General features: G+C 40.3%; 1 protein-coding gene across 2 annotated transcripts; it reads right to left on the reverse strand.

Moving 5' to 3' along the window:
- Positions 1-3,386: 3,386 nt before the first annotated feature.
- Positions 3,387-9,269, reverse strand: CXCL13 (C-X-C motif chemokine ligand 13). 2 transcript variants are annotated; one of them, XR_010322190.1, is made up of 3 exons: positions 7,375-7,400; positions 4,547-4,627; positions 3,387-3,532 (listed from the first exon to the last, which is right to left on the reverse strand). XR_010322190.1 is itself a non-coding variant. In XM_003414135.3 (3 exons), exons 1-3 carry the CDS (start codon positions 9,172-9,174, stop codon positions 4,543-4,545), a joined length of 282 nt encoding a protein of 93 aa, XP_003414183.3. In that variant the 5' UTR covers positions 9,175-9,269. The 2 variants fall into 2 exon arrangements, 1 of the variants encoding a protein (XP_003414183.3); XM_003414135.3 differs by lacking the exon at positions 3,387-3,532 and adding an exon at positions 9,111-9,269 and having other exon boundaries at positions 4,543-4,627; positions 7,375-7,507.
- Between the last annotated feature and the right edge of the window lie 13,925 nt (positions 9,270-23,194).

Below are 23,194 nucleotides of genomic sequence, written 5' to 3' on the forward strand. Positions count from 1 at the left end.
GGGAAAAATTGGCAAATAGAAGTTGATTGAAAAAGAAAAAAAGCTAGAATGAAACTCATACAGCTGGACCTGAGCCCCTTTTATTGTCTGATCCCTTAGAGAAGCAGAATCTTTTCCTTAGGCTGGTCAAATGGTTGTGAGCAGAGCACTTTGAGGCTCAACTGGCTTTGTCACTGTTTCCCTGGATTCTGCTATTAAGAGATCCTGTGTAGCTTGGCCTTGTAGCTCCTTCGTCAAGTCCTCAGAATTGGACATCCTGTTTTGCCCAACATTACCTTGTATTTTATCTTTAATTGTATTTTTTTACTTAGAGTTTTAATTAATTTGTGTATGTACATATGTATGTTGCCATAAATTACCTAGATTCTGCCTTACTGTTCCACAATTCTTCCTTTCCAGACCTAAACCCACTCAGCTCAGCAAAAGATCACCTTACCTCACTCAATTAACTGACTCAACAGGTTATCCTACATTTAACCAGGGGTTAAGATCCCTGTTCCAAATCAGGCTGAACGTCCCTACAACTCCTGTGATGTTTGAGGAATGAGTGTGTGTGTGTGGTAAGAAAAGCAAGTCTGGAATTCTTCCTTGGCCTGGTGTTTTGTTTCCCTTTCTGCATTTGCCCACTGCCTTCATGATGCCCTTTCACCTGCACGGATCCCCTGGGACTGGATTATGATTGGATGTCTCAATCTAGGGAAGCCTCAATGTTTTGAAGCTCTCATTCTCTGACTGGCTTTGATTAGTCCTGTAAAAGAGAGTAGACCAAGGGGTAAGAAATACATTTTGGGATAAGAAAACATCAGGCAGCATAGCATAAAGATTAATAGCACTTGCTTAGGAGTCAGATGGCCCTGGGTTTAAATTCTGTTCTTAGTGGTTATGATTTGGGGAAGTAAATACCTATTTGCCTCGGTTTCTGTTTCTGTAAAATAGAGCTAATGGTATGTGCTCATATAGATTCAGTATAATGTAGTGATTAGAAGCATGGATTCAGGTGCCAGACTGCCTGAGTCGGAATTTTGTCTTGTCATTTACTAGCTATAAAGCCAAGTTATAGTTTTATATCAAGTTACTTAACCGTTCTGTCTCAGCTTCTACATGAGGGTGATAGTAGTACTGTCGAGTTGATTCCACCTTGTAGCACCCCTATAGAACAGAGTAGAACTGCCCCCTGGGGTCCCCAAGGCTGTAATCTTTATGGCGCTAACCAAAATGTTGGCAGTTCAGATCCACCAGCTGCTTCTTGGAAACTCTATGGGGCAGTTCTACTCTGTCCTATACGGTCGCTAGGAGTTGGAATCAACTAAACAGCAGCGGATTTCTTTTTTTTTTTTTACTCTTCACTGGAGCAGATCACCAGGTTTTTTCTCCTTCAGAGCTGCTAATGGATTTGAAACACCAACCTCTGCATTAGCAGGCAAGCGCTTAGTCATTGTGTCACCAAGTCTTCTTACTATGAAACGGTAGTAATTCTTATTTGAGGCTCTTCAGTATTTGTCTAGTTACATTCTCAAAGACCAAAATAAAATTAAAGATTGAAATGATACCTAATCTCTAAAAATTTCTACTTGAAGTCTGTAAAACACTAGAATGCCAGATTCTGAGGGCGTTTTATATGCTCCTTTTTGGAGTATTTGTAATAAAGAAATAAATTTTGAATTATACCCAACAGAAAATTAGTATTTGTAGACACTTTTTTACTCCCGTCCAAGACATCTATTTAATAAAGATAAATCCAAAAATAAAAAGAGAAAAATGAAAGCAGGAGCAAGATACAGTTAAGAAACTAGGGGAGCCTGCTGGGAGCAGATCTCGCAGGGGAGCTGGGCAAGTAGAAGTCACAAACGGTCAGTGAAGTTCAGCCCGGGGGGCGGGAGAGAAGGCTTGCCACTCAATTCAAGACTTTGTCAAATAAAATATGGGAGGCTTTAAGAATCAATATAATGAGACAGTGGAAACAGGTCTTAGTAGGAGTATGGAAGTCTAGAGGAAATCCTAACTAGCATGTCAGACGAAAGAGCCTCTCAGAGTCAAGCATTTTCCCATTGTGCTAATATTTGGAATAAAGTCACTCGCTGGTCATATAATTTTAGCTTGTCTGTAAAAGGCAAGCCACATACAAAGAAAAATTAACATGATGCACTATTATGAGCCAGAGGATGTCTAAATTTGAGCAAATGCTCAGTTAGGCCCAAATCTCTCATAATTAAGTAAAATATTTGCTCAAGTATATTAAGTAGTATTAGATTAACAGGATATATTAAAGAATTTTATATCAGAGACAAAAAAAAAAAAAAAGTCTGTGCAGAAGATGTGAATAAAAAAAGTTCACCAAGGACGTGTATAAATGAATACATCTGAATATCATCCTTTAAATGCTTTTCCTGGATATTTACTACATTTAAGTCCAAGCATCTTTGAATGTTCTCAGTTTTACCATGTGTGGAATGGCTAATTCTACGTGTCAGCTTGGCTAGGCTTGGTGTCCAGTTGTTTGGTCAAATAATAGTCTGGGTACTGTTAGGAAGCTGTTACATGTGATTTAATCAGTTAGCCTTAAGCAAAGCGGGTTACCATCCATAATCAGTTGAAGGCCTTAAAAGCAAAAAGGAAGTTTTTCTTAGGATGTATTCTGTCTCCAGACTATAAACAGGTTTTTTGCCATCGCTCTTCACTCCTCCTGTCTTCTGACCTACAGATCTTGGGACACAAGCCTGCAGGAATCTCCAGCCTGTCGCCTGACCTATAGATTTTGAACTTGTTAACACACTTCCCCCCTCATCTTCCACCCCATCACCCCATGAGCCAATTCCTTAAAATAAATCTTTCTCTTTCTCTCTCCATAGATACATATGAATATATCTATCTCACTTGTTCTGTTTCTCTAGATAACCTTAAGATAATAAATCTTATACAGTGAAACTCTTAAAGTGGAAAAAGGACCCATCCCTCTCGATGGTGAGTTTTTGAACAGAGAACATTTACTATGTGGCATCCTTTTATCAGTTTGAACTTCTTTGTTTTCCTAGATAGCTTTCTATTCTTTCATGGAAATCTGCTTTTCTCAGGGTACAATATGATTGAAAAGCATGTATCATTTCCTTCTCAATCTAAACCATGCATTCAGATTTGAGGCTTAAATTCCCATTACCTCATTTTCTAGGAAAATTTGGCATTAAGCATCAAGTGTGTAATCAAAAGAAACCTATGTGGTTTATAACTGAATGAATGCCCTTAGAGAAAATTTCCTCCCTGATGAATAAAAATGTGAAGCTCCCAGAACTTGGAGAGTATTATCTATGAAAGAAGTTTGAGTTTTCCCACCAGCTTCTGCAGGGTATTTTTACATGTATTCTTATACGCATTTGTTTGGGGAAGTTTTTTTTTTATTGAAAAAGATTCAAGCAAGTACAGAATTACAATCCAGAGTGGGATAAGGGGGGGATGCAGGTGTTTTTGATGAGAATATTGGCATCAGGTAGTCCTCTTAAGCATCGGAGCTGGTGAAGTTGAGAGACGAAGATGATCTCTATGAAACAGAAGCAAATAAAAAAGTCATGTTTAGAGAAAGACCTACCAGAAACTGTGGTTTTAACGTGGGGAAATCAAACAAGGAGTACTGTGCACACGGCTTTCCAGTTTAGTTTATGAGCTGCTGCAATGAGTCACCTCCACTGTATCTGAAAAGTAGTAATAATGAAAGATAGATATTTGTCTCATGCATCTAAAATGGTCCCCATTTTGACTGACCAGGGAAAGGAACTTGAAGCAGTTACTAATGCAGATCAAAGACCACAGCCTTCGGTATGGATTGCACCTCTACATAAAGAAAACAAAAATCCTCACAACTGGACCAATGAGCAACATCATGATAAACGGTGAAAAGATTGAAGTTGTCAAGGGTTTCATTTTACTTGGATCCATAATCAACAGCCATGGAAGCAGCAGTCAAGAAATCAAAAGACACATCGCTTTGGGCAAATCTGCTGCAAAAGACCTCTTTAAAGTGTTGAAAAGCAAAGACGTCACCTCGAAGACTAAGGTGTGCCTGACCCAAGCCATGGTATTTTCAATCACATCGTATGCATGGGAAAGCTGGACAATGAATAGGGAAGACCAAAGAAGAATTGACACCTTCGAATTGTGGCATTGGCAAAGAATGCTGACTATATCACTGACTGCCAAAGGAATGAACAAATCTGTCTTGGAAGAAGTACAACCAGAATGCTTCTTGGAAGTGAGGATGGTGAGACTGTATCTTACGTACTTTGGAAATGTTGTCAGGAGGGATCAGTCCCTTGGAGAAGGACATCATGATTGCTAAAGTACAGGGTCAGTGGAAAAGAGGAAGACCCTCAACGAAATGGATTGACACAGTAGGTGCAACAGTGGGCTCAAGCATAACAATAATTGTAACAATGGCGCAGGACCAGGCAGTGTTTCGTTCTGTTATGCATGGCGTCGCTATGAGTCGGAACAACAGGGAAAGGGAAACCCTCAATATGCACTGGAATTTCAAACCCCTTTGTTATTGTTGACTTACTTCTGTAACACTTTCAAGAGCTTTTGGAACCATTTGGTGTAAGGGTTCGAGCATACAACTCTGTTATTCTTCATCCAAACTCTAGGGAAAAACAAAATAAAAATAAAGCAGTGTTACATTTTAGTCAATTCTGTGCTTTTAATAAAGGAAAAAGCTGTGTCGGAAAATAATTATTCTAAAATAAAGTGAAATTGGAGCGAGGCTGTTTTAGATGTAGAGTAGGTGATTTGTAGCATGAGGTCTGAGGAATGAAAAAAAGCATCATTGAGCATATATGTGGAGATGAATACGTAGTTGATAGAATCTCACATTTCAGAAGTTAGTATTTTATTGATAACATTTACCTGAATCGGAGCTGGACCAAATAGCTTGACTCCAAGGTTGGTTCCCTACTAAAGTTATATCACAAAATCTTAAAAATCTGTTTGTTCATTGAGCTTGGGAGACAAAATGGGTTACAGAAAACACTCTTGAAGACGTTTTATTTGAAAAAAATTCAATGACATTTGACGTGGGAGAGGTTACCCGGCCAGTTGCTTTGAGTGACATCTGTATTTGGTTGAACTACCAGTTTACAAGGCTTTCACTGCTCTAAGAAATTAAGCAATAACAGAAGCAACAACAATGATTAATAGCTATTATTTATCAAGTGCTTACTATGTGCCAATGATTATGCTGAGCAGGTAATATGGATCATTTTATGCATTAATTTCACAAAATCCCTGTGTTAGAGGAACTATTATTGCTTCACTTTCAGATGAGGAAACTGAGGCTTAGAGAGTTTAAATAATTTGCCTAAGATTACACAACAAATACATGATACAGCAGGATTCAGTTGAAGGTTAATTGACTCCATAGCCCACACTTTAGCCACCTGTCTACATGGGCATGACCTGAATGATTACCAGATGTCAGGCATGGCATTAAGTGCTTTACCTGCATTGGAAGCTGATATCAAACCGGGAAAATCAATTCTACTGTGGTGACCTTGAGCAGAAAACACAATCTCTTTGTGTTTCAATGATCATAGCAGTAAAATGACAAACATCAAAGATCCATCCACCTAGCTTTGAAACTCCACTCTTGTATGTGATTCTTAGAGAAGACAGAGGTCAGAGAATAGTTGGGATCTTGAGCAGAACTTCCCTATTTAGTTTCTGAATTCATGATGGAAAAACAGATTTCTGACTATCTAGACTCATGGCACTGGGGTGGGGTAGACTCACAATGTTTTCACGCCTGACTGGTATGAGTTGTTTCCTTAACTGGTTCAAATTCAGAAATGCAGAATTTGATGAGAAGATATCAAACCAAACATTTGTTACTTCAAAAATATTGAAGTTAAGTAGAGAAAATTAAGGTGTTATCTCTTCCAGTGGAGAGGGGGGAGAGGTGAGTCATGAGAGACAAAATGTGATCCAAAGAAAGGATCCCCAGTTACCTAAACAGCAAGAGGAGCTGCTCTCAAGTGGGTCAAGACCAGACTTTACATCTCTGAGTTTGAGGACAACCATTGTACTTTAGTTAGAACTTTCATTTTTTAGTACATTAGTGAAAGGACAGTGCCTTTTTAATGAGAAAATTTCATATGCATCTCTGATACCCCATTTCTCTCTTTTATAAGTTGAATACAGATAGTCTCACACCTGAAGCACTGGGGTTGAATGAGGCAAACCAGGTAGTTGCTTACAAGCACCCCAAACATCTAAAGAAGTCCAAGGGAAGAGCTGCTAATAAAGGCCAAGTCAGGGATGCCCTGGAAAAGATGCTATGTCTAATACTGCAAGGTGTTGTGGGTGTTGTTTATTAAAGATTGATCTGGGAAGGAGAATTCAAAGTTCTAAGTAGTTACATGAAAAATATGTACTGGCTCCATTGAAAATATTTAGCGCAACAATTCAACATTTGTTGAATCTCTACTATATGCCAGGTATGGGATAAAACATTGGGAACAGAGAAATGAATAATATCTTACCCTTGTATTTAAAGAACTTATTTTCTAGCGGAAGTTAGAGAGACAAAACAAAACAAAAAAACCTGATTATTTCAGCACAATGATCCTATAATAATTGCAGCTCTCATTCACTGAACGTCTATGTCTGTGCCAAGCACTGCACCAGGGCCTTGCATGCAGTGTCTCATTCAATAAGCTATGAGAAATTCTATAATAGAGATAGGCACAGACAGCTCCAGGAGCATAGAAAAGGGAGGGTCACACCATTTCAGTAAAAGGAAATAGTTACTAAATTTCTTGTAGCCACTATAGTCCCTTTAGCCTAATATTTAACCAGAGTTATGTGATCAAAGTTGCTAAAGCCTAAAGCTAAAGGAAGATCCATAAAATAAGAGTTCAGATCAAACACTGTTCTGGATACATAGTTTTTGCTCTGCAAAGTGTCTGCTGCTGCTGCCAATGTGAATTTGGTGGGTTAGAGAAGAGACTTTGGAACAGGAAAACATTGGGGTTGAGGGGGAGCCCTGGCTTCACCCCCTTGGTAAAGGTGTGCCTCAGGCAGTTCACTGACCGCCCTAAGCCTCAGTTTTCACATCCGTAAGGGGTGATAGGAGACATAGCTTCGTATGGTGTTGAAAGAATAAAATGAGTGAATGCATGTAGAGCACTTAGCTCAGTGGCTGTTGCAAAGTAAGTACTCAATAAACACTACCTGTTGGGTGAGTCAGAAATAGACTCCAGGGCACCTAACAACTACAACAGCATTATTAGCTTAGGAATTTTTAGCACCACTCAAAATAAATCACTTTGAGATTGTTGAGTAAGAATAAAAGTACCGAGTGAAAAAAAGATTTTTTTTTTCTTTGCAACTTACATGACTTCTACATTTGGGCAACCGCTCCCAGCCGGGAAGATTTGAAGCCGCTGAATGTTCTGTGCAGGGATGTAGACTGACGTCTGCTGCAGGCATTTACATTTTAAATTTGTGTAATTGGCCTCCAGAAAACCTGTAAACAGAACCACTTGTTTTAGCTCTTTGACATATAATTCACAACTAGAACATAATTGACTCATCTTTTCATATTGTGCCTTTGAGGATTTTCGAACTTAAAGTTGAAAGTAGCTTAGTGTGTATTTCTGCTTGTCTTGGCTTGATCATTTTTCAACTTTTTCTATCAAAACCTTACAAATGAAATTAGCTTTTTAAAAACAAAGCACTTCTTGAAACTTGTGGCAGCATTTATACTGGCCCTCAGGAGATTGTCATTAAAAAAAAAAAAAAAAAAATTCAGGACCACCACTGTGGTCACTTAAACTGAGTTATAATTCATGCAAAATAAAATAAACTAATCTTCACGTGCAAGCAACATAAAAACCAAGGATGTGAACTGGTTAGAATCCCAGGAGCAGTAGCAAGCTGCAACAGCGTTCTCTCTCTCTTATCATGTTTCCCCTGTCTTTCTATTTGGGGAAATGCCGTGAAAGACACTTAATTGTTTTTCTTTAGTAAGTTGGTCCTTCAGCACAATTGTCAAACATGACCCAACAAGAGCTAATAATAAAAATTGAAAACTAGTTTAATTCAACAACCAAAGCTATTAGAAGGGAACAATTTTATAAATAACCTACCTCTTGGATTTTAAAGAGTGCGAAGTTTATTTAACATTTATTGAAACCCATTTTTCTCCACTGCTTATTTCTGTGCTTGACATGTATTTACAAATTAAAGAGTCCAACTTTCAAGGTGTTTACAATTTTGGGAGGGAAGTAAACAAAAACAAAAATTCTGTGGAAGATGGTATTATACCTAAGGTCCAAACTGCACACTGGGAACAGAGGATTTAACTAACAGCTAACTTTTCGAGGAGCATGGAAAAGCCTCATGGGGGAGGAGAGAAATGAGGGTCTTGAAGAGTGAAAATAATGGGCAAATCAAAATAAAAACTGAAAAAAAAAATCCTGTATTTTGGGAACACAATTTTTCCTCTCAGCTTGAGTGGAGGACTTCATCCTCCACCTGAGTGCGATTCCTTCAGCTGTTTAAAAACTTAACACTTCGACCAGAGATTTACCTTCTTACATAAAGAGAGCCTCTCCATGTATTCTTAAAAATCTGCTACTTTGCAGAATGCATGCAAATTTGAACTCCTGGTGTACTTACGATGGTTCATGCCAGAGCTAATCGTCTCCATGCAGGAGACCAGTTGAGGTCAATACCTCTAAACCCAAAAAGGGTTTGGTCAGAAGAGATAGCACTGAGAAGCGTAATGAAGAAGAGAGATAGGTAAAGAATTAGTTATAGCAGGAATGGAATCTGAAAAAGGCCAGGAATACACAAACCAAGGGTACGTCACAAGAACATTGGATTTCCAGTATCTCAGATCTTAACAATAAGATTGCTTCCAGCCTCTAACGGTTCAGTCCCTAAGCACCTTGCTTTTAGAAAGCACCTTACTTTGAGAAATCTAGGATTAGCTGAGAAGTTTTATTCCCTTTTAGTCATATTTCCCTCCAACCCAATTTTTTTTTAACTGAAAAAAAAAAAAAATGAAATGGCTAAAGCACATTTCTGTTCAAAAGGACAATGAAAAGGTAAGTGAAAGTTCTCACCCTGAACTGGAGACAGGCTAATGGCCAGCAGCAGCAGAAGCAGAGATGCAGGAGTGAACCTCATTCTGCCTGAAGGTGGAGTTCAGGCTTCAGCTCTGAGTCCAAGCTGTAGGTTCTTAGCCCAGATACTCCTATTTATTTACACCAATAAGAGCCCTCCCACTGCCTTTGCCTCCAGTAGGTTGGCTGCATCATCACTTGTGAAAGCCCCCACATATTGCTGAGCTTGCTGTTTTTGACCACCTCTTGCAAACTTTATGAATTTTGCTGCAGAGAACTATTAGTATAAAAAATATTTCTTGAAAATGTAAACTATAAATGCCAGGGATGCTGCAAGAAGTTGAAGGTGGGGAGAAAGGGAAAAGATACCCATTTAGAGGCTCCAAGACATTTTCTCTAGCATCACTACCAGTGATTGTGACCTTCAATTGCTTCTTTCTTGAAGGGTCAGCAGACTATCTCAATAGCATTTGAATGAAATTAGGGACTGTGTCAAGCACTGCACTGTATCTCCAGTGCCCTGTAGAAAGTCTAGCCCTTGGTAAGTGTTTAGTAAATATTTGTAGACCTAATGAATGACTCCTCATGTACAGATTCTTATGCAGATTAGATTACTGTTTTTTCTACCAGACTTTCTCATCTTTTATTTTAGTATCTGAAAAATCTGATTACTTATGTAATTTGAGTATCATGGAAATTCTCGAAGGGAGCAATGTGTGTCCCTCATTGGTGTGTCTGTCTGGACAAGGGCAGAGAGACAATAGCTTTGAGGAAAAGAATGTTTCTGGCTGTACACCAAAACCCCAAACCCATTGCCGTGGAGTCATTCTAACTCATAAAGCCCCATAGCATGCAAATGATTGAGCTTGAGCACCACATGGCAATGGAGGGAGCGATTAGAGCTTCATCAGGTGTTGAAACCCATGCTAGAGTCCCAGATATCATGGGCAGTTTAACTTAAACAAATGTGCAGTTTGGATTTGATTCTGCCAAATGGCCCATGGGGACAATGAGTGCACAGCCTTAATGCACTTGCTATGAGCTCTGTGATTAAAAAAAAAAAAAAAGGACAATGGCCAATCTGGACTAGGGTACCTCGGGCCACCCTGGGAATGGGCAAATATGGATGTATCAAACCAGACCTCTTGAACCACTAAAAAAATTAGAAGTTTGTTCTTCCTGGTGTGGCTTCCTAAATGATTTATTTTTTTGCTATTCAAGTAACATTGTGGATATTTAGCATCCTAGATGCTCAAATATGTGTGGGAGTGGGCGTTGTGGCAATGTCATAAGACCTTATCCAACAAGCAGTTCTTCATTGGCCTGAATGGTCTCACCAGTATTGAGGTAGCCTATTCTAGTTTTTTATTCTAGAGTTGGGCAGCTCTAGTTATTAGAAGTTCTTCCTTATGTATTTGTGAAGCTGCTTCCTTAATAGTTTAGCCACCTTGTCCTAACTCAACCCCTTATGACCATACAAAACAATTGTAAATGCTCTTTTATATGAAAGCAACCCAAATATTTGAAGGTCTGCTTTGTCAGTTGGGTCTTCCAGGGAGCAGATGCTGATAGAGAGGTTGGAATAAAAGAGGTTTATTCAGAAAAATTCTTGTGAAAGATAAACAGAGGGATGAGACAGGATTGGGAAGGGAAAGGCTTTAGACTGAACTGCAAATGTGGCATCTGTGAAAGAAAGAAGAGGCAGATTGGGCAGGGAAAGCCTCAGGCTGCAACAAATCTGACAAAGTCTTTGACAACTCAACAGGGAGCTCTAGAGAAAAGACTGCCTGTGAGAGGAGCCCCGCAATGGCAGAAACGTCCAAGCCCTGGTTACCCCTACCACGCTCAGCCATTGGCTTGGGGGCATCTCAGAAAGAGCATAGCCTCTGAATGCTAAAGCAGATCCTGAGGGAATTAACAACTGGAGGCTGTCTGCTAACTGGACTCCTTGTAGCCCACCAGCGGGTTCTTCTTTTAAGGGAGATTTGAGCAGTGCACTTCCATGACTGTTACACAGGGTTATAAACTAGAGGCCATGAACACGAACTAGGGGGTCACCTGGTCAACGACTTAATTTCTCGGTGCCTCATATTTACCAGTTTTCACATGGAGGCAATACTAATTTCAAGGGCTTGTTTGTACAATGAAAGTACTTAATATATGTAGAGTACTCAGCAGAATGTCTGGCACATACAATTGTATTTAATAGTCTATCCATCCATCTATTTATCTATCACCTATCCGTCTATCTATATATTTTATTCCAACCTCCATCTGTTCATCCATCTGTCCGTCTATCTGTTCATCTATCCATCATCAATAGGTCTTATTAACTTTCACTCCAAAACTCACATTTATAGACTTCAAACACAATTACCTGTAGATCTTTGAAGTTATAACACAATTTGAAGGCCCTTCCCACCTTTTTTTTTTTCTCCCACCTTGGTTTATCTTTTTAAAATCTATTCATCTTTTTCATTGTTTCTCATGTATTATAACTACTCTTTCATCATCCTCTCTTACACACAGCCACACTCATGTAACCTCTCTCATGCACACATCTGAGCAGCATAACACCCTGAGCGTGACTTTGCCAATAGGTAGTAGAGGAAGCCCACTACCTCCTTTTTCCTAGGCACTATTCTTCTATTGGAGCCCTGGTTGCACAGTGCTTAAGAGCTCAGCTGTTAATCAAAAGGTCAGCAGTTCATATCCACGAGCCACTTCTTGGAAACCCTATGGGACAGTTCTATTCTCTCCTATAGGGTCATCATGAGTCGTAATTGACTCAATGGCAACAAGTTCTATTAATGGGTTCTTAGACTAAAATCACATTATTCTGGTCACTATGTTGAGTTAGCAGTCAATAAAAATTTCTGTTTCTTTTGAAATGTTTAGTTTCTTACTATATCTTACTCATTTCACTCTTGTGCAATTTGATCTTGAGACGCGAGTATAGGAGTTTTACATTTGCCTCTGGTGGCGCAGGGGTTAACAGCTATGGCTGCTAACAAAAAGGTCAGCAGTTTGAATCCACCAGCCAATCCTTGGAAAACGCATGAGGCAGTTCTGCTCTGTCCTATAGGATAACTGTAAGTAGGAATCGACTCAATGGCAATGGGTTTATATGTGTTATACATATTCTTGTTAAGAATATAGAGACATGGGTACTTGAAAGAGAACAGACTTTGAATAAATCTAGGGAATTCTTAAATTGGCTCTTGTTAAAATGGGGCCACTGGTCAAGGAGCTGATTCCAGAACAATCCTAAAATTTGTCTTTGATTCCTTTAATACCCAGAGTCATGGATTTAGCTTATACTGAAAAAAAGAAATAATCTGTCCCAAGATGGGCAGCTCCCCAGGGGCCAGATGATTCTACAAGTTTCAAGTCAGATTCCCCATGATCTCATCTATACTATGAATAGACATTCCAAAAATGTTGAAGTAAAGCAAAAGAAAAAAAAAAAGTTTTGAACTAATAGATTTGGGCCCCAAATTGAAATATTTTATTTTTAAAATACCTTTTATAGATACTTTTGTCCAGAAACATAAAAATATGTAAGCTTGGTTTATATCAAACCTGATTTTTATAATTAGATACATAAAAACTTGGGGAAAATGAGAAAAAAAATTGGGGAGAGTTTTTTTCGTTGACTTTAGAATGAATCCAGATTTTCTCTCCAGATCCAAGGAAAACTGGGTAGTTTAATACCTTGGTACTCAAATTGTAGTCCATGGACCAGTAACAGCTTCACCTGAGAGCTTGTTGGAAATGTACAATCTCAGGCCCTGCATTTTTTTTTTTTTTTTTTGGCTGTGTGATTTTGTTTTTTAATTTTTATTGTGCTCTAAGTGAAAGTTTATAAATCAAGTCAGTCTCTCACACAAAAACTTATATGCGCCTTGCTACGTAATCCCAATTACTCTCCCCCTAATGAGGCAACGTGCTTCCTCCCTCCACTCTGTCTTTTCGTGTCCATATCACCAGCTTCTAACCCCCTCTACCCTCTCATCTCCCCTCCAGGCAGGAGATGCCAACATAGTCTCAAGTGTCCATCTGATCCAAGAAGCTCACTCCTCCTCAGCATCCCTCTCCATCCCACTGTCCAGTCCAATTCATGTCTGAAGATTTGGCTTTGGGAATGGTTTCTGTCCTGGGCCAACAGAGGGTCTGGGGACCATGACCACTGGGGTCCTTCTAGTCTCAGACAGACCATTAAGTCTGGTCTTTTTATGAGAATCTGGGGTCTGCATCCCACTGCTTTCCTGCTCTCTCAGGGGTTCTCTGTTGTGCTCTCTGTCAGGGCAGTCATCAGTTGTAGCAGGGCACCATCTAGTTCTTTTGGCCTCAGGATGATGTAGTCTCTGGTTCATGTGGCCCTTTCTGTCTCTTGTCAGTCCCTGCACTTTTGTAAGATTCCTAAGTGCTCTGAATGCCCCTTCAAGTTGGAGAAGCACTGGCCTAGTGTAGCCTGAACTTACTGTGACCTGCCTAATTCAAGATGAGCCACGTGTAATTTCAAATTGTCTTCAGAGAAACAATTGAACAAGTCATCTCCTCAGATACCCTAGTGAAAAGTGGATAGAACAAATGTGCTATTGAGAGATAAATGCAGACCTGTGACAACGACAAGAACATCCTCCTTCGTGATGTTGAAAAGTGAAAGGTCACTAAAGTAGAGAGATGGTGTAACTGACCCAAGGCTGCCCATCTAACTAGTCAGCAGGCATTCAACAGAAAGTCCTTGGTGGAGTTTTAAAATGTTTGAAGTACATAAAGGGATAAAATCCTCATAATTTTAAGTAATCTAAAATACAATATGGGGAAAAGAAAAATGAAGCTGATAAAATTGACATTTTCTTTTATGCCATTTAAAAATCAACTCAATTAGGAAACAGAAACTTACTCTATTCTGTTAACAAATGTTTTAACCCACTAAATAGCTGATACCTAATGGAAACAGGAAAGCATTATAATCTGGTGAGTAAGAGCTCAGACTCTGAAATCAGGCTGCCTGGGTTTGTAAATTTGAAATCAGCTCCAAACTCACTTGCCTGTTCCCCAAACCTCAGCTCTTCCTGCTACAATGAGCCTCGTAACAGTAACTCTGTGTAGGTTCCATAAGTGTTTCTTCTCTCAGTATTTGAGCAAATAGCAAACACTCAATAACTGTTACCTATTTTTACCTTTATGAAAACAGAAAACTTTAAAGTACATCAAGAAGCGACTTTGGTTTAGTTTGTGAGTCAGGCTTCTGGTATGAATTTAAAATGTGACTTAGGTTTCAAATGGACACAAACATGTAATTCCTTGAGCTTGAAGGTCCTCTCCTTAAAATGCTGTCCCTCTTTCAGACTGATAATCCACATTCTTTTTTTTACCCATTTTCAACAAAAACATTGACTTCTTTTCCCTAGAAGATACCTGTGGAATTCTGTACTTGTTGCAAATATACCGGGGTGTTTTTGTCATCATATTCATCTTGACTGAGTATGCACAGGGTTTAGGAAAGCTATGTAGCTTTTAGGTGCCCCTGTGTGGGGAAAACAGTTAAGTGCTCAGCTCAAATCCACCGAGAGGTTACTCTGGAGAAAGGCCTGGTAATTGATTCCTGAAAAACCGCAGATATTGAAAACCCGATGGAGCACAGTTATATTCTGACACACGTGGGGTTGTCATGAGCCAGAATTGATTCTAAGGCAACAGATTTGTTTGTTTGGTGCTGCTTTCAACAACCTGTTGTTTGCCAGACAATGGTTTCAAGATCTGTAACTGCAGAAGAGGCCTCTTTCAAAGGTAAGTAAATTTATATTGCAATTTTGTTCAAATTCAACTCAAATACAGTGAATCTCAGATGTAATCTAAAACATGTCCCCCTAAATCTTCCCTATGCATTAGGGTGGTTGATCTCCAGGAGACTGCTAGGTGGCAGCATTACTTCCAAAAAGAGCTGGCAGAAAGGAGAAGGTCTAGCCTCCGGTAAAGGGGACCCTGCTGACGAGCAGCCTGTGCTGCATACCACTCTAATGTTTGACTCATTTATTTTATTTGACTTATTGCTGCTTTAAAAATACTGTAAGGTTTGGATTTTTTTTTAATAGGCTGGAAGTCTAATCAAGGAAAGGAGAAAACCCCCTAAAAATCTGAAATAATCCAACAAATTCTGGGCCAGATCCAGCTTCTTGGCCCTGAGGTTGCGAAATCAGATGCTGCCTCAGTCCTCTGGCGTGCAATCACACTAGCAGCTGTGCCTGAACCTTCTGTGACTAGAAAGTTTTCTGAGAACAGTGAGAGGCCGTCACGTGCCAATGTCAAAGTGATCAAGCTTTCCAGCCTTTTGAAGCAGAGCACAGAGAGCTTTAACCAGTCACCTTGCTTCTCCTGCTCTGATTCTAAGAGGTCTACACGAGCCCTTCACAACTGCAAAGCAAAAAAAGGGAACTCAGTGTTGCCGTCTTTCAATGCCATACCAGGCATGAGTCCAAACGGAGCCTAAATCAATTGAGTTTTCCAAATAAAGTTTACCCTTCTTAGGTCATATACCCCAATGGGACTATGTTCTAGGCTTTAAAGAATACCCCCTCATCATGAAAAATTTTGGAAGAGGTTTTTTTTTTTTTTTTGGTGCATTGGAAAAAGAAAATGCAGAGAAGCAAAAAGAAAAGTTGCCTACAACTCCATCGCCCAGGTACACATTTAAAAGCAATATTTGGAAGTATTACATTCCAGGGTTTTTTCTTGGTTTTATTGCATAGGCATATTTTCTAACCAAAAAAAAAGGGGGAGATCAAAACGTATGTATTATTTTGTTACCTGTTTTTTTCACTTAGCATGTCATTATGTTGTAACCATGAATAGAGTTCTGGATATTATAAATATAAGTCAATGTTTTCATTTGCCCGCAATAACACCCTTAATTAATTTGAGAGTTTTTAGCATATCACTCTGTTCTTTTAATATCTGCTAATTCAAGTCCCTGAGTGGTGCAAATGGTTAATGTGCTTGTCTGCTAATCGAAAGGTTGCAGGTTTGAGCCCACCCAGAGGCACCTCGAAAGAAAGGCTTGGTGATTTACTTCTGAAAAACCAGCCATTTGGAAACCCTGTGGAGCACAATTCTACTCTGACACACATAAACTCACCATGAGTTGGAATCGACTTGATGGTGACTGGTTAATCTTCAGACCTCAGGTGCCCCAGGTAACCTTCTCAAGCTCACTTTCCTTTGGCAGGTCCATCTATGCATTTTCCTCTTCATCTAACCAGCCATTAAACTCCTCTTCTCACTATGTGTTTTCTCCCTAGGTAATCATGTCTCTTCTCATTTACACGTAGGTCCACTCATATTGGTATCTCCAGACCCAGCTATCCAATAGCCTACTGGTCATAGAGGCCTTTTAGGTACCTCTAAGTATGCATATTCCTAAACCAAACTTATTACGTTTCCTCAAAATCTGCTCTACCTCAAATATTTCCAATCTTAGTAAACGGTATCATTATCCACCCATTTGCTCAAACAACTGCTCAGAAACCAGTCATCTTCAACTCCCTCATACCCCTTAATTCTCATGTCTATTCAGTCTTGAAGAGCTGTCTCTTGAAATATCTCAACTTTGTCCACTTTTCTCCACTTTCATTGCCATCTCCTAATTCCAAGCCACCGTTGTCTTTTGTCTGAACTACTGTAATAATCCACTAACTGCTTTCCTCACCTCCGCCCTTCAACCCATTTTCCACACTGCAGCTCTGCTGCAGAGGCTTCCCACTGCTCTCAGAAGTCTGTGTGTGGATTTTGATGTTCTCTCCAATTTCATCTCCTGCCTTACCTCCTTGCTCTCCACTCCAGTTTACACATACCCACCCACTGTCGGTGAGTCAGTTCCAACTCACAGGGACCCTGTAGGACAGAGTAGAACTGCCCCATAGGTTTGAAGGCTTAAATCTTCACAGAAGCAGACTGCCACACTGTTCTCCCATGGAGCGGCTGGTGAGTTTCAACTGCTGATCTTTCAGTTCGCAGCTGAGCACTCAACCACTGCACCACCAGGCCTCCTTCAGTTTACAGTATGTCTTTTTTTTTTTTTTACATAGACAGACGAGTACCCTTTGCAATCCCTATGCCCTCCACTAGGGGTCCAAGGCTCACAATTTAAAAATCTGCAAGGACTGCAATTCCAAATGAATAATTCCTTCCTCATTGGCAGTACCTGGATATTTTTAATGGTTTTCTTCTAGGTTTACTCCCAAAGCTTCATCCATAGTTATCCTCAATAACAGGCTGTCATGGCTGGGCTAGAACTGGAAAATGGATATTTTTAAAACTTAAGAATTAGCCAAACCCCACTTTCCTGCTGAGTAGAGCATGTTTACCGTGGAGTCTCAACTTGTTGGTATATAATGAAGAAATCCCCACCCCCCAGTAACTTCTCTTCAACTGTATTATATTGATTTTAATTCTGTTTTTTCTGCCATGCATCATCTCCCATGAGACATCTTGTCCAGATTTCATAACATTATTTTTTTTTTTTGCCACTTTTTGTTGCTTCAGTAAGCTTAGCTCTGTTTAGTTAATAAGTTTTAATGTCTACATGCTTCAAAAGTTCTCTGTTTCCCAAATATAGATTCAAACATTGACTGTAGGGCCTTTTAGAGGGTGAGAGAAACATAGTCTGGTTTTCCTCTACCTGCCATTCCCTCTTTCAGGCATATGCTACTGAAGTTACCATGGAAGAGGCGTGGAGATGGAATGGTTACTTTTTATGGCAAGGTGGTAACCACCTTGTTACTCATCACTGCTTCTCTGTTAACACTGAGCCTGTGGATGCCATCTATGGCGGTGTCTATGGGCTGACTGTCTCATGGGAGACCCTGTCGAGCCTGCCCAGTGCATAGCTCCCTAATGTGGCATCTTCCACAATTCCTTGGCCACTACCACAGGGCACACGCCACAGCCACTTGTTTCTGAGAGCTCTGCATCCTGTGCCAACCCTTTTGGAGGCAGAGCACTGGCAAGAGAGCCCAAGTCTGGTCATCTCCTGCAGTGTGCACTCAATTCACAGAAGACACAAGTTTTTCTGGCAGTGCCAGAGAGTAGAACAGTTGGCTGCCTCACTGGTACCTCCTCTCTCAGTTTCCTGATTCTAAGCCCCAGTAACATCGAGCACTCTGCCGCTTTATTGGGTTTACAGTGTTCAGAACAGAGAAGAGAGGAAAGGGCTTCTCTTATATACCTTCCAAGCCCCCAAAACTCTCTCATCTCTTCTGTTGTTGTCATTGTTAGGTGCTTTCAAGTCGATTCCAACTCAGAGCAACCCTATGTACAACAGAATGAAACACTGTCCGGTCCTATACCATCATCACAATCCCTGTTATGCTTGAACCCATCGTCGCAGCCACTAAGTCAATTCATCTTGTTGAGGGTCTTTCCCTTTTTCACTGACCCTCTACTTTACCAGGCATGATGTCCCGCTCCCAGGACTGATCTCTCATGATAACATGTCCAAAGTATGTGAGACAAAGTCTTGCCATGCTTGCTTCTAAGGAGCATTCTGAGTGTACTTCTTCCAACACAAATTTGGTCATTCATCTGGCACTCCAAGGTATATATTCAATATTCTCACCAACACCACAATTCAAAGGCATCAATTCTTCTTCGGTCTTCCTTAGTCATCGTCCAGGTTTCACCTGCATATGAAACAATTGAAAACACCATTGCCTGGGTCAGGCCCACTTTAGTCTCCAAGGTGCCATCTTTGCTTTTCAATGCCTTAAAGAGGTCTTTTGCAGCAGATTTGCCCAGTGTGGTGTGGTTTTTGATTTCTTGATTGCTGCTTCCATGGATGTTGATTGTGGATCCAAGTAAAATGAAATCCTTGCTTCAATCTTTTCACTGTTTATCATGAGTTGCTTATTGGCCCAGTTGTTGGTATTTTTGTTTTCTTCATGTTGAGGTGTAATCCATACTGAAAGCTGTAGTTTTTGATCTTCATCAGTAAGTGTTTCAAGTCCTCTTCACTTTCAGCAAGCAAGGTTGTGTCATCTTTGTAACGCAGGTTGTTCATGAGTCTTCCTCCAATCCTGATGCTGCATTCTTCTTTATATAGTCCAGTTTCTCAAGTTATTTGCTAAGCATACAGATTGAATAGGTATAGTGAAAGGATACAAACATGATGCAAACCTTTCCTGACTTCAAACCGTGCAGTATCCCCTTGTTCTGTTTGAACAACTGTCTTTTGTACAGGTTTGTCATGAGCACAATTAGGTGTTCTGGAATTTCCATTCTTCCCAATGCTATCCATAATTTATTAGGATCCACACAGTCGAATGCCTTTGCATAGTCAATAAAACACAGATGAACATCTTTCTGGTATTCTCCGGTTTCAGCCAGGATCCATCTGACATCAACAATGATATCCCCCATTCCACTTCCTCTTCTGAATCTGGCTTGAATTTCTGGCAGTTCTCTGTCAATGTACTGCTGCAGCTGCTTTTGAATGATCTTCAGCAAAATTTTGCTTGCGTGTGATATTAATGATATTGTTTGATAATTTCTGCACTTGGTTGGATCACCTTTCTTTGGAATAGGCATAAATGTGGACCTCTTCTAGTTGATTGGCCAGGTAGCTGTCTTCCAAATTTCTTAGCTTAGACAAGTGAGCACTTCCAATGCTGCATCTGTTTGTTGAAACATCTCAGTTGGTATTCTGTCAATTCCTAGAGCCTTGTTTTTCACCAATGCCTTCAGTGCAGCTTGGATTTCTCCCTTCAGTACTAGCCCTCCCCTTATATTAACTAGGAGAGGGGTGGGAGGGAATGTTTGAGTGCATCTTGGCAGCCCTATGGGAAGGTGGTTGACCCTTGTGTTAGTGGTGCTCTGCACTTAGAATGTAGTCATGTAGCAGATTCTGAAGGTTGCCTATAGGAGATTCTGTTGGTTGCCCACCCAACATTTGTCTCTGCACTTCCGCCTTCCTAGTGGAACCTTATTTTTTAAAAATATTCAACCTCTTCACACAGCCACATGCTTCAGATGAGGCTGCTGCCAAATGCTTAAGGAGAAATCCTCATTAATTTAAGCCAGTCATGATAATTCCACTTTTCTAAATGTTGGCCCTTAGAAAGACTTTTTATTTTAACTCCTAAGACAGACATAACATAAAGGATTGCCTCTGTTGCCTTTGGACGTAGTCCTCAGACTAGATCCACAACCACTCATGGTTCAAGACGGCTGCAGTAATTCCAAGCATCACATCCAGATCCAACAAAGCCAAAATATGGAGGAGGTCCTTGCCAAGAGAATGAAGATGGTCTCATTATTTGTAACAAAAATTTTATGTATTGTTTAAATCATTTTTAGATGACATTTTGGTTCTTTAAATTCTAAACCATCTTAATGGGCGCATGTCCTTGGTGCTTTAGCTTGTCAAATTTAGCTGTTAGCATCATTCCGGAACTCCAGGAAAAATACCACTCTATTTCCTGTTACACTGCCTTCTGCCTGTCTCAGTAATATGCAAAGGGACTTGGTTTTGTAGTGAAAAAAGGAGGAAACTATTTTTTAGCATGCCAAGGTAAATAGAGGGGAAAGCCTGGTGTAGTCAATTCCCCCTCCCTATCTGAGATGAAAGGCTATTTGGGACCACTAAGAGATGTGTTTGAATGCAAAGATGGGGAGGCCATGTGTGATATCATCTCTGGACCTAAACTCGTTTATTTGGAGCCCAGGGGACATAGTCTTAGGAAGTGAGACAAAGAAGTGAGGAGAGGGTCATTCTCCCTGCTGCTCTGCAGGCAACAGTGCAGCTCGTCCTCACAGAAGGCCCTAGCAGAAGAGTTGCGCATTTTGCTGAGAAGGCTGCAGCAAAAATCGCCAACAGTCTTGTTGCAGATTTCCTGGAAACCACTAGGGGGTGCTCTTTGGGGGAGATGAGACAGAGGCCCTATAGGCAAATAGGTGGGAGCTCGAAGGTACAGAAGGTGGGTATTAATACATACTTGACACATTTATATACAACGGCAGTGGTGTGAACACTTTCACACTTTGTTCTTTTACGGGTCATAAATAAAGAAAAGTTTACTCGGTCTTCTTCCATGATCCAATTTCAATTAGGGCCTATAGGTGAACTGGAAACCCTGGTGGTGTAATGGTTAAGTGCTACGGCTGCTCATCAAAAAGTCAGCAGTTCAAATCCACCAGGCGCTCCTTGGAAACTCTATGAGGCAGTTCTACTCTGGCATATAGGGTCGCTATGAGCTGGAATCGGCTCGACGGCAACAGGTTTTTTATAGGTGAACTAAATCATGGTGATTTCTTTGTTCTTGCCTTCAAATAAGAAAACATTTGGTGTCTACTAGATGCCAGGCATTCTGCAATATGCACAAAAAGACATCTCCATGTCCTGTGCAAGTCAGCTGAAAATACAGCACCTTGATGCAGGCACTTATTTCCTTGGCAGTGGGGTTTCTAAGCTCAATGCACCCTGATGCGTGGTTTAAAAGCACAAATTGTGATTACTTTTATTCATAGTGTCTCAGGCTGGTTGAAATTTTTAAGTATAATTTAATAAAATTTAAAAACAATGATTTTAAGTTTAATTATAAATCAAAATAGGCCTTAGTAGAGAACTCACAAACAGCAGCAACACATACTAAAGTAAGCAAGTAGAAATTAGGGAGTCAGGTCCACAGGCCTACTGGGGGTGGTTTATCAACCAGCTTTCTGGGAAACAAACAAACAAACCAAAAAAAAAGCCCTGATCTATAACATTTGCCTATTTCCTTGATGTAAAGCCATCAACACAGCCAATTTCAAATTGCCAGTGTCAGGTCACCAAATGTGAATATGGGAAGAGATGAGCCCCATCAGCTCACCTCTGGGCCTACCCAGCTGTCTGTCAACAGGGCCACACATTGCCCCTAGAATCTGTGGCATGAAGTGTTTTATTCTGTGGCTTGCTGTTGATCTTTACTTAGCAGAAGTCGGAGGGGCTGTGATGCTTTCTGTAAGTGGAACCAAGTTTCAAGGGTAGAGCCACTATGGATTTCAAGCCAGTTGTCTAATAGCTCACCCTCTTCCTCTTCGTGACGCACTCCATTAGGCTCCAGAGACGCTTATGCATAACTCAAACCTAGATATTCTGACTCAAAAATCCAGTGCTCTTTCCATTACACTGAGTCTTCAAACTCTTGGCACCTGCAGCGAGAATTGCCAAGTAGCAGATGCCACTTCTTAAGAAGAAATACCCTTGCTGTTATGATATGGCTTTACATATGAATTCCATAACACATAGCGGCAATGCTGACATTTTACTGGTGCTCAGAGAGTGGCACTGCCCTGGTTTGTTTCCTAACACAGCCCAATCTCTGGGTTCAGCTGATAACTGTTAGAAAGACCTGTGTCCTCCCATTTCAAAGCAGTTCTCTGTCTATTACCACCCCTGGGATAGCACTGGCCCTTTTCTCCCTTCTGCTGGTTAGTGATTAAGACTTTTGCCTAACTGGCGATACTGCAGTATGTGTTTCTCCGTATAAGAGTGACTCTTGTCTTCAAATGCTCCAAGGTTTTCACTGGAATCGGGAGACTGAGATTTGAGAGCTCATTCTTCTTGAACCGATCACTTAAACTCTGAGTTCCAAATTTTCTCGTCTTATTAAAAAGAGAGTACTTGTCTACACAGGGGTGATATAACAAGTTTAATGTATAGGAAAATGCTTTAAAAAAGATACAATGATTTTGAATTTTAAGGTATTTTACTATCTCTTCATTGCTTCATTTATGCATTTCCATTAACTTTATTTCCTGAGATCAACTTCCTCAAAGCCACGTTTATTCAAAGCAAATCAATAAGCTTTAGTTTGGAAGGCTAGGTCTCAAGTAGACATCTATTCATCACTGGGAGCACCAGTGATGCATCTTGGACTTTGGTAAGACTCCCAACAGAAGGCACAAGTGGGCGAGGAGGTGAGGCAATGAATATTGCTCCTCCTTATTCTAAATTGAAAGTGATTTCTCTTCGCTATTCCAAACATACTCGGCTCTTAAAAAGTTTAATTTGTGCTTAGAAACACTTTTGTTTTATTAGG

Source organism: Loxodonta africana, chromosome 5 (assembly GCF_030014295.1).
Source record: "Loxodonta africana isolate mLoxAfr1 chromosome 5, mLoxAfr1.hap2, whole genome shotgun sequence".
NCBI lineage: Eukaryota > Metazoa > Chordata > Mammalia > Proboscidea > Elephantidae > Loxodonta > Loxodonta africana.

Coding starts and splice junctions, on each gene's coding strand:
- CXCL13 (XM_003414135.3), bottom strand. CDS start 9,174: ATGAGGTTCACTCCTGCATCTCTGCTTCTGCTGCTGCTGGCCATTAGC. Junction 7,508..9,110: donor TAGCCTGTCTCCAGTTCAGG/GTGAGAACTTTC, acceptor TTCTGTTTACAG/GTTTTCTGGAGGCCAATTAC. Junction 4,628..7,374: donor TGCCCAAATGTAGAAGTCAT/GTAAGTTGCAAA, acceptor GTTTTTCCCTAG/AGTTTGGATGAAGAATAACA.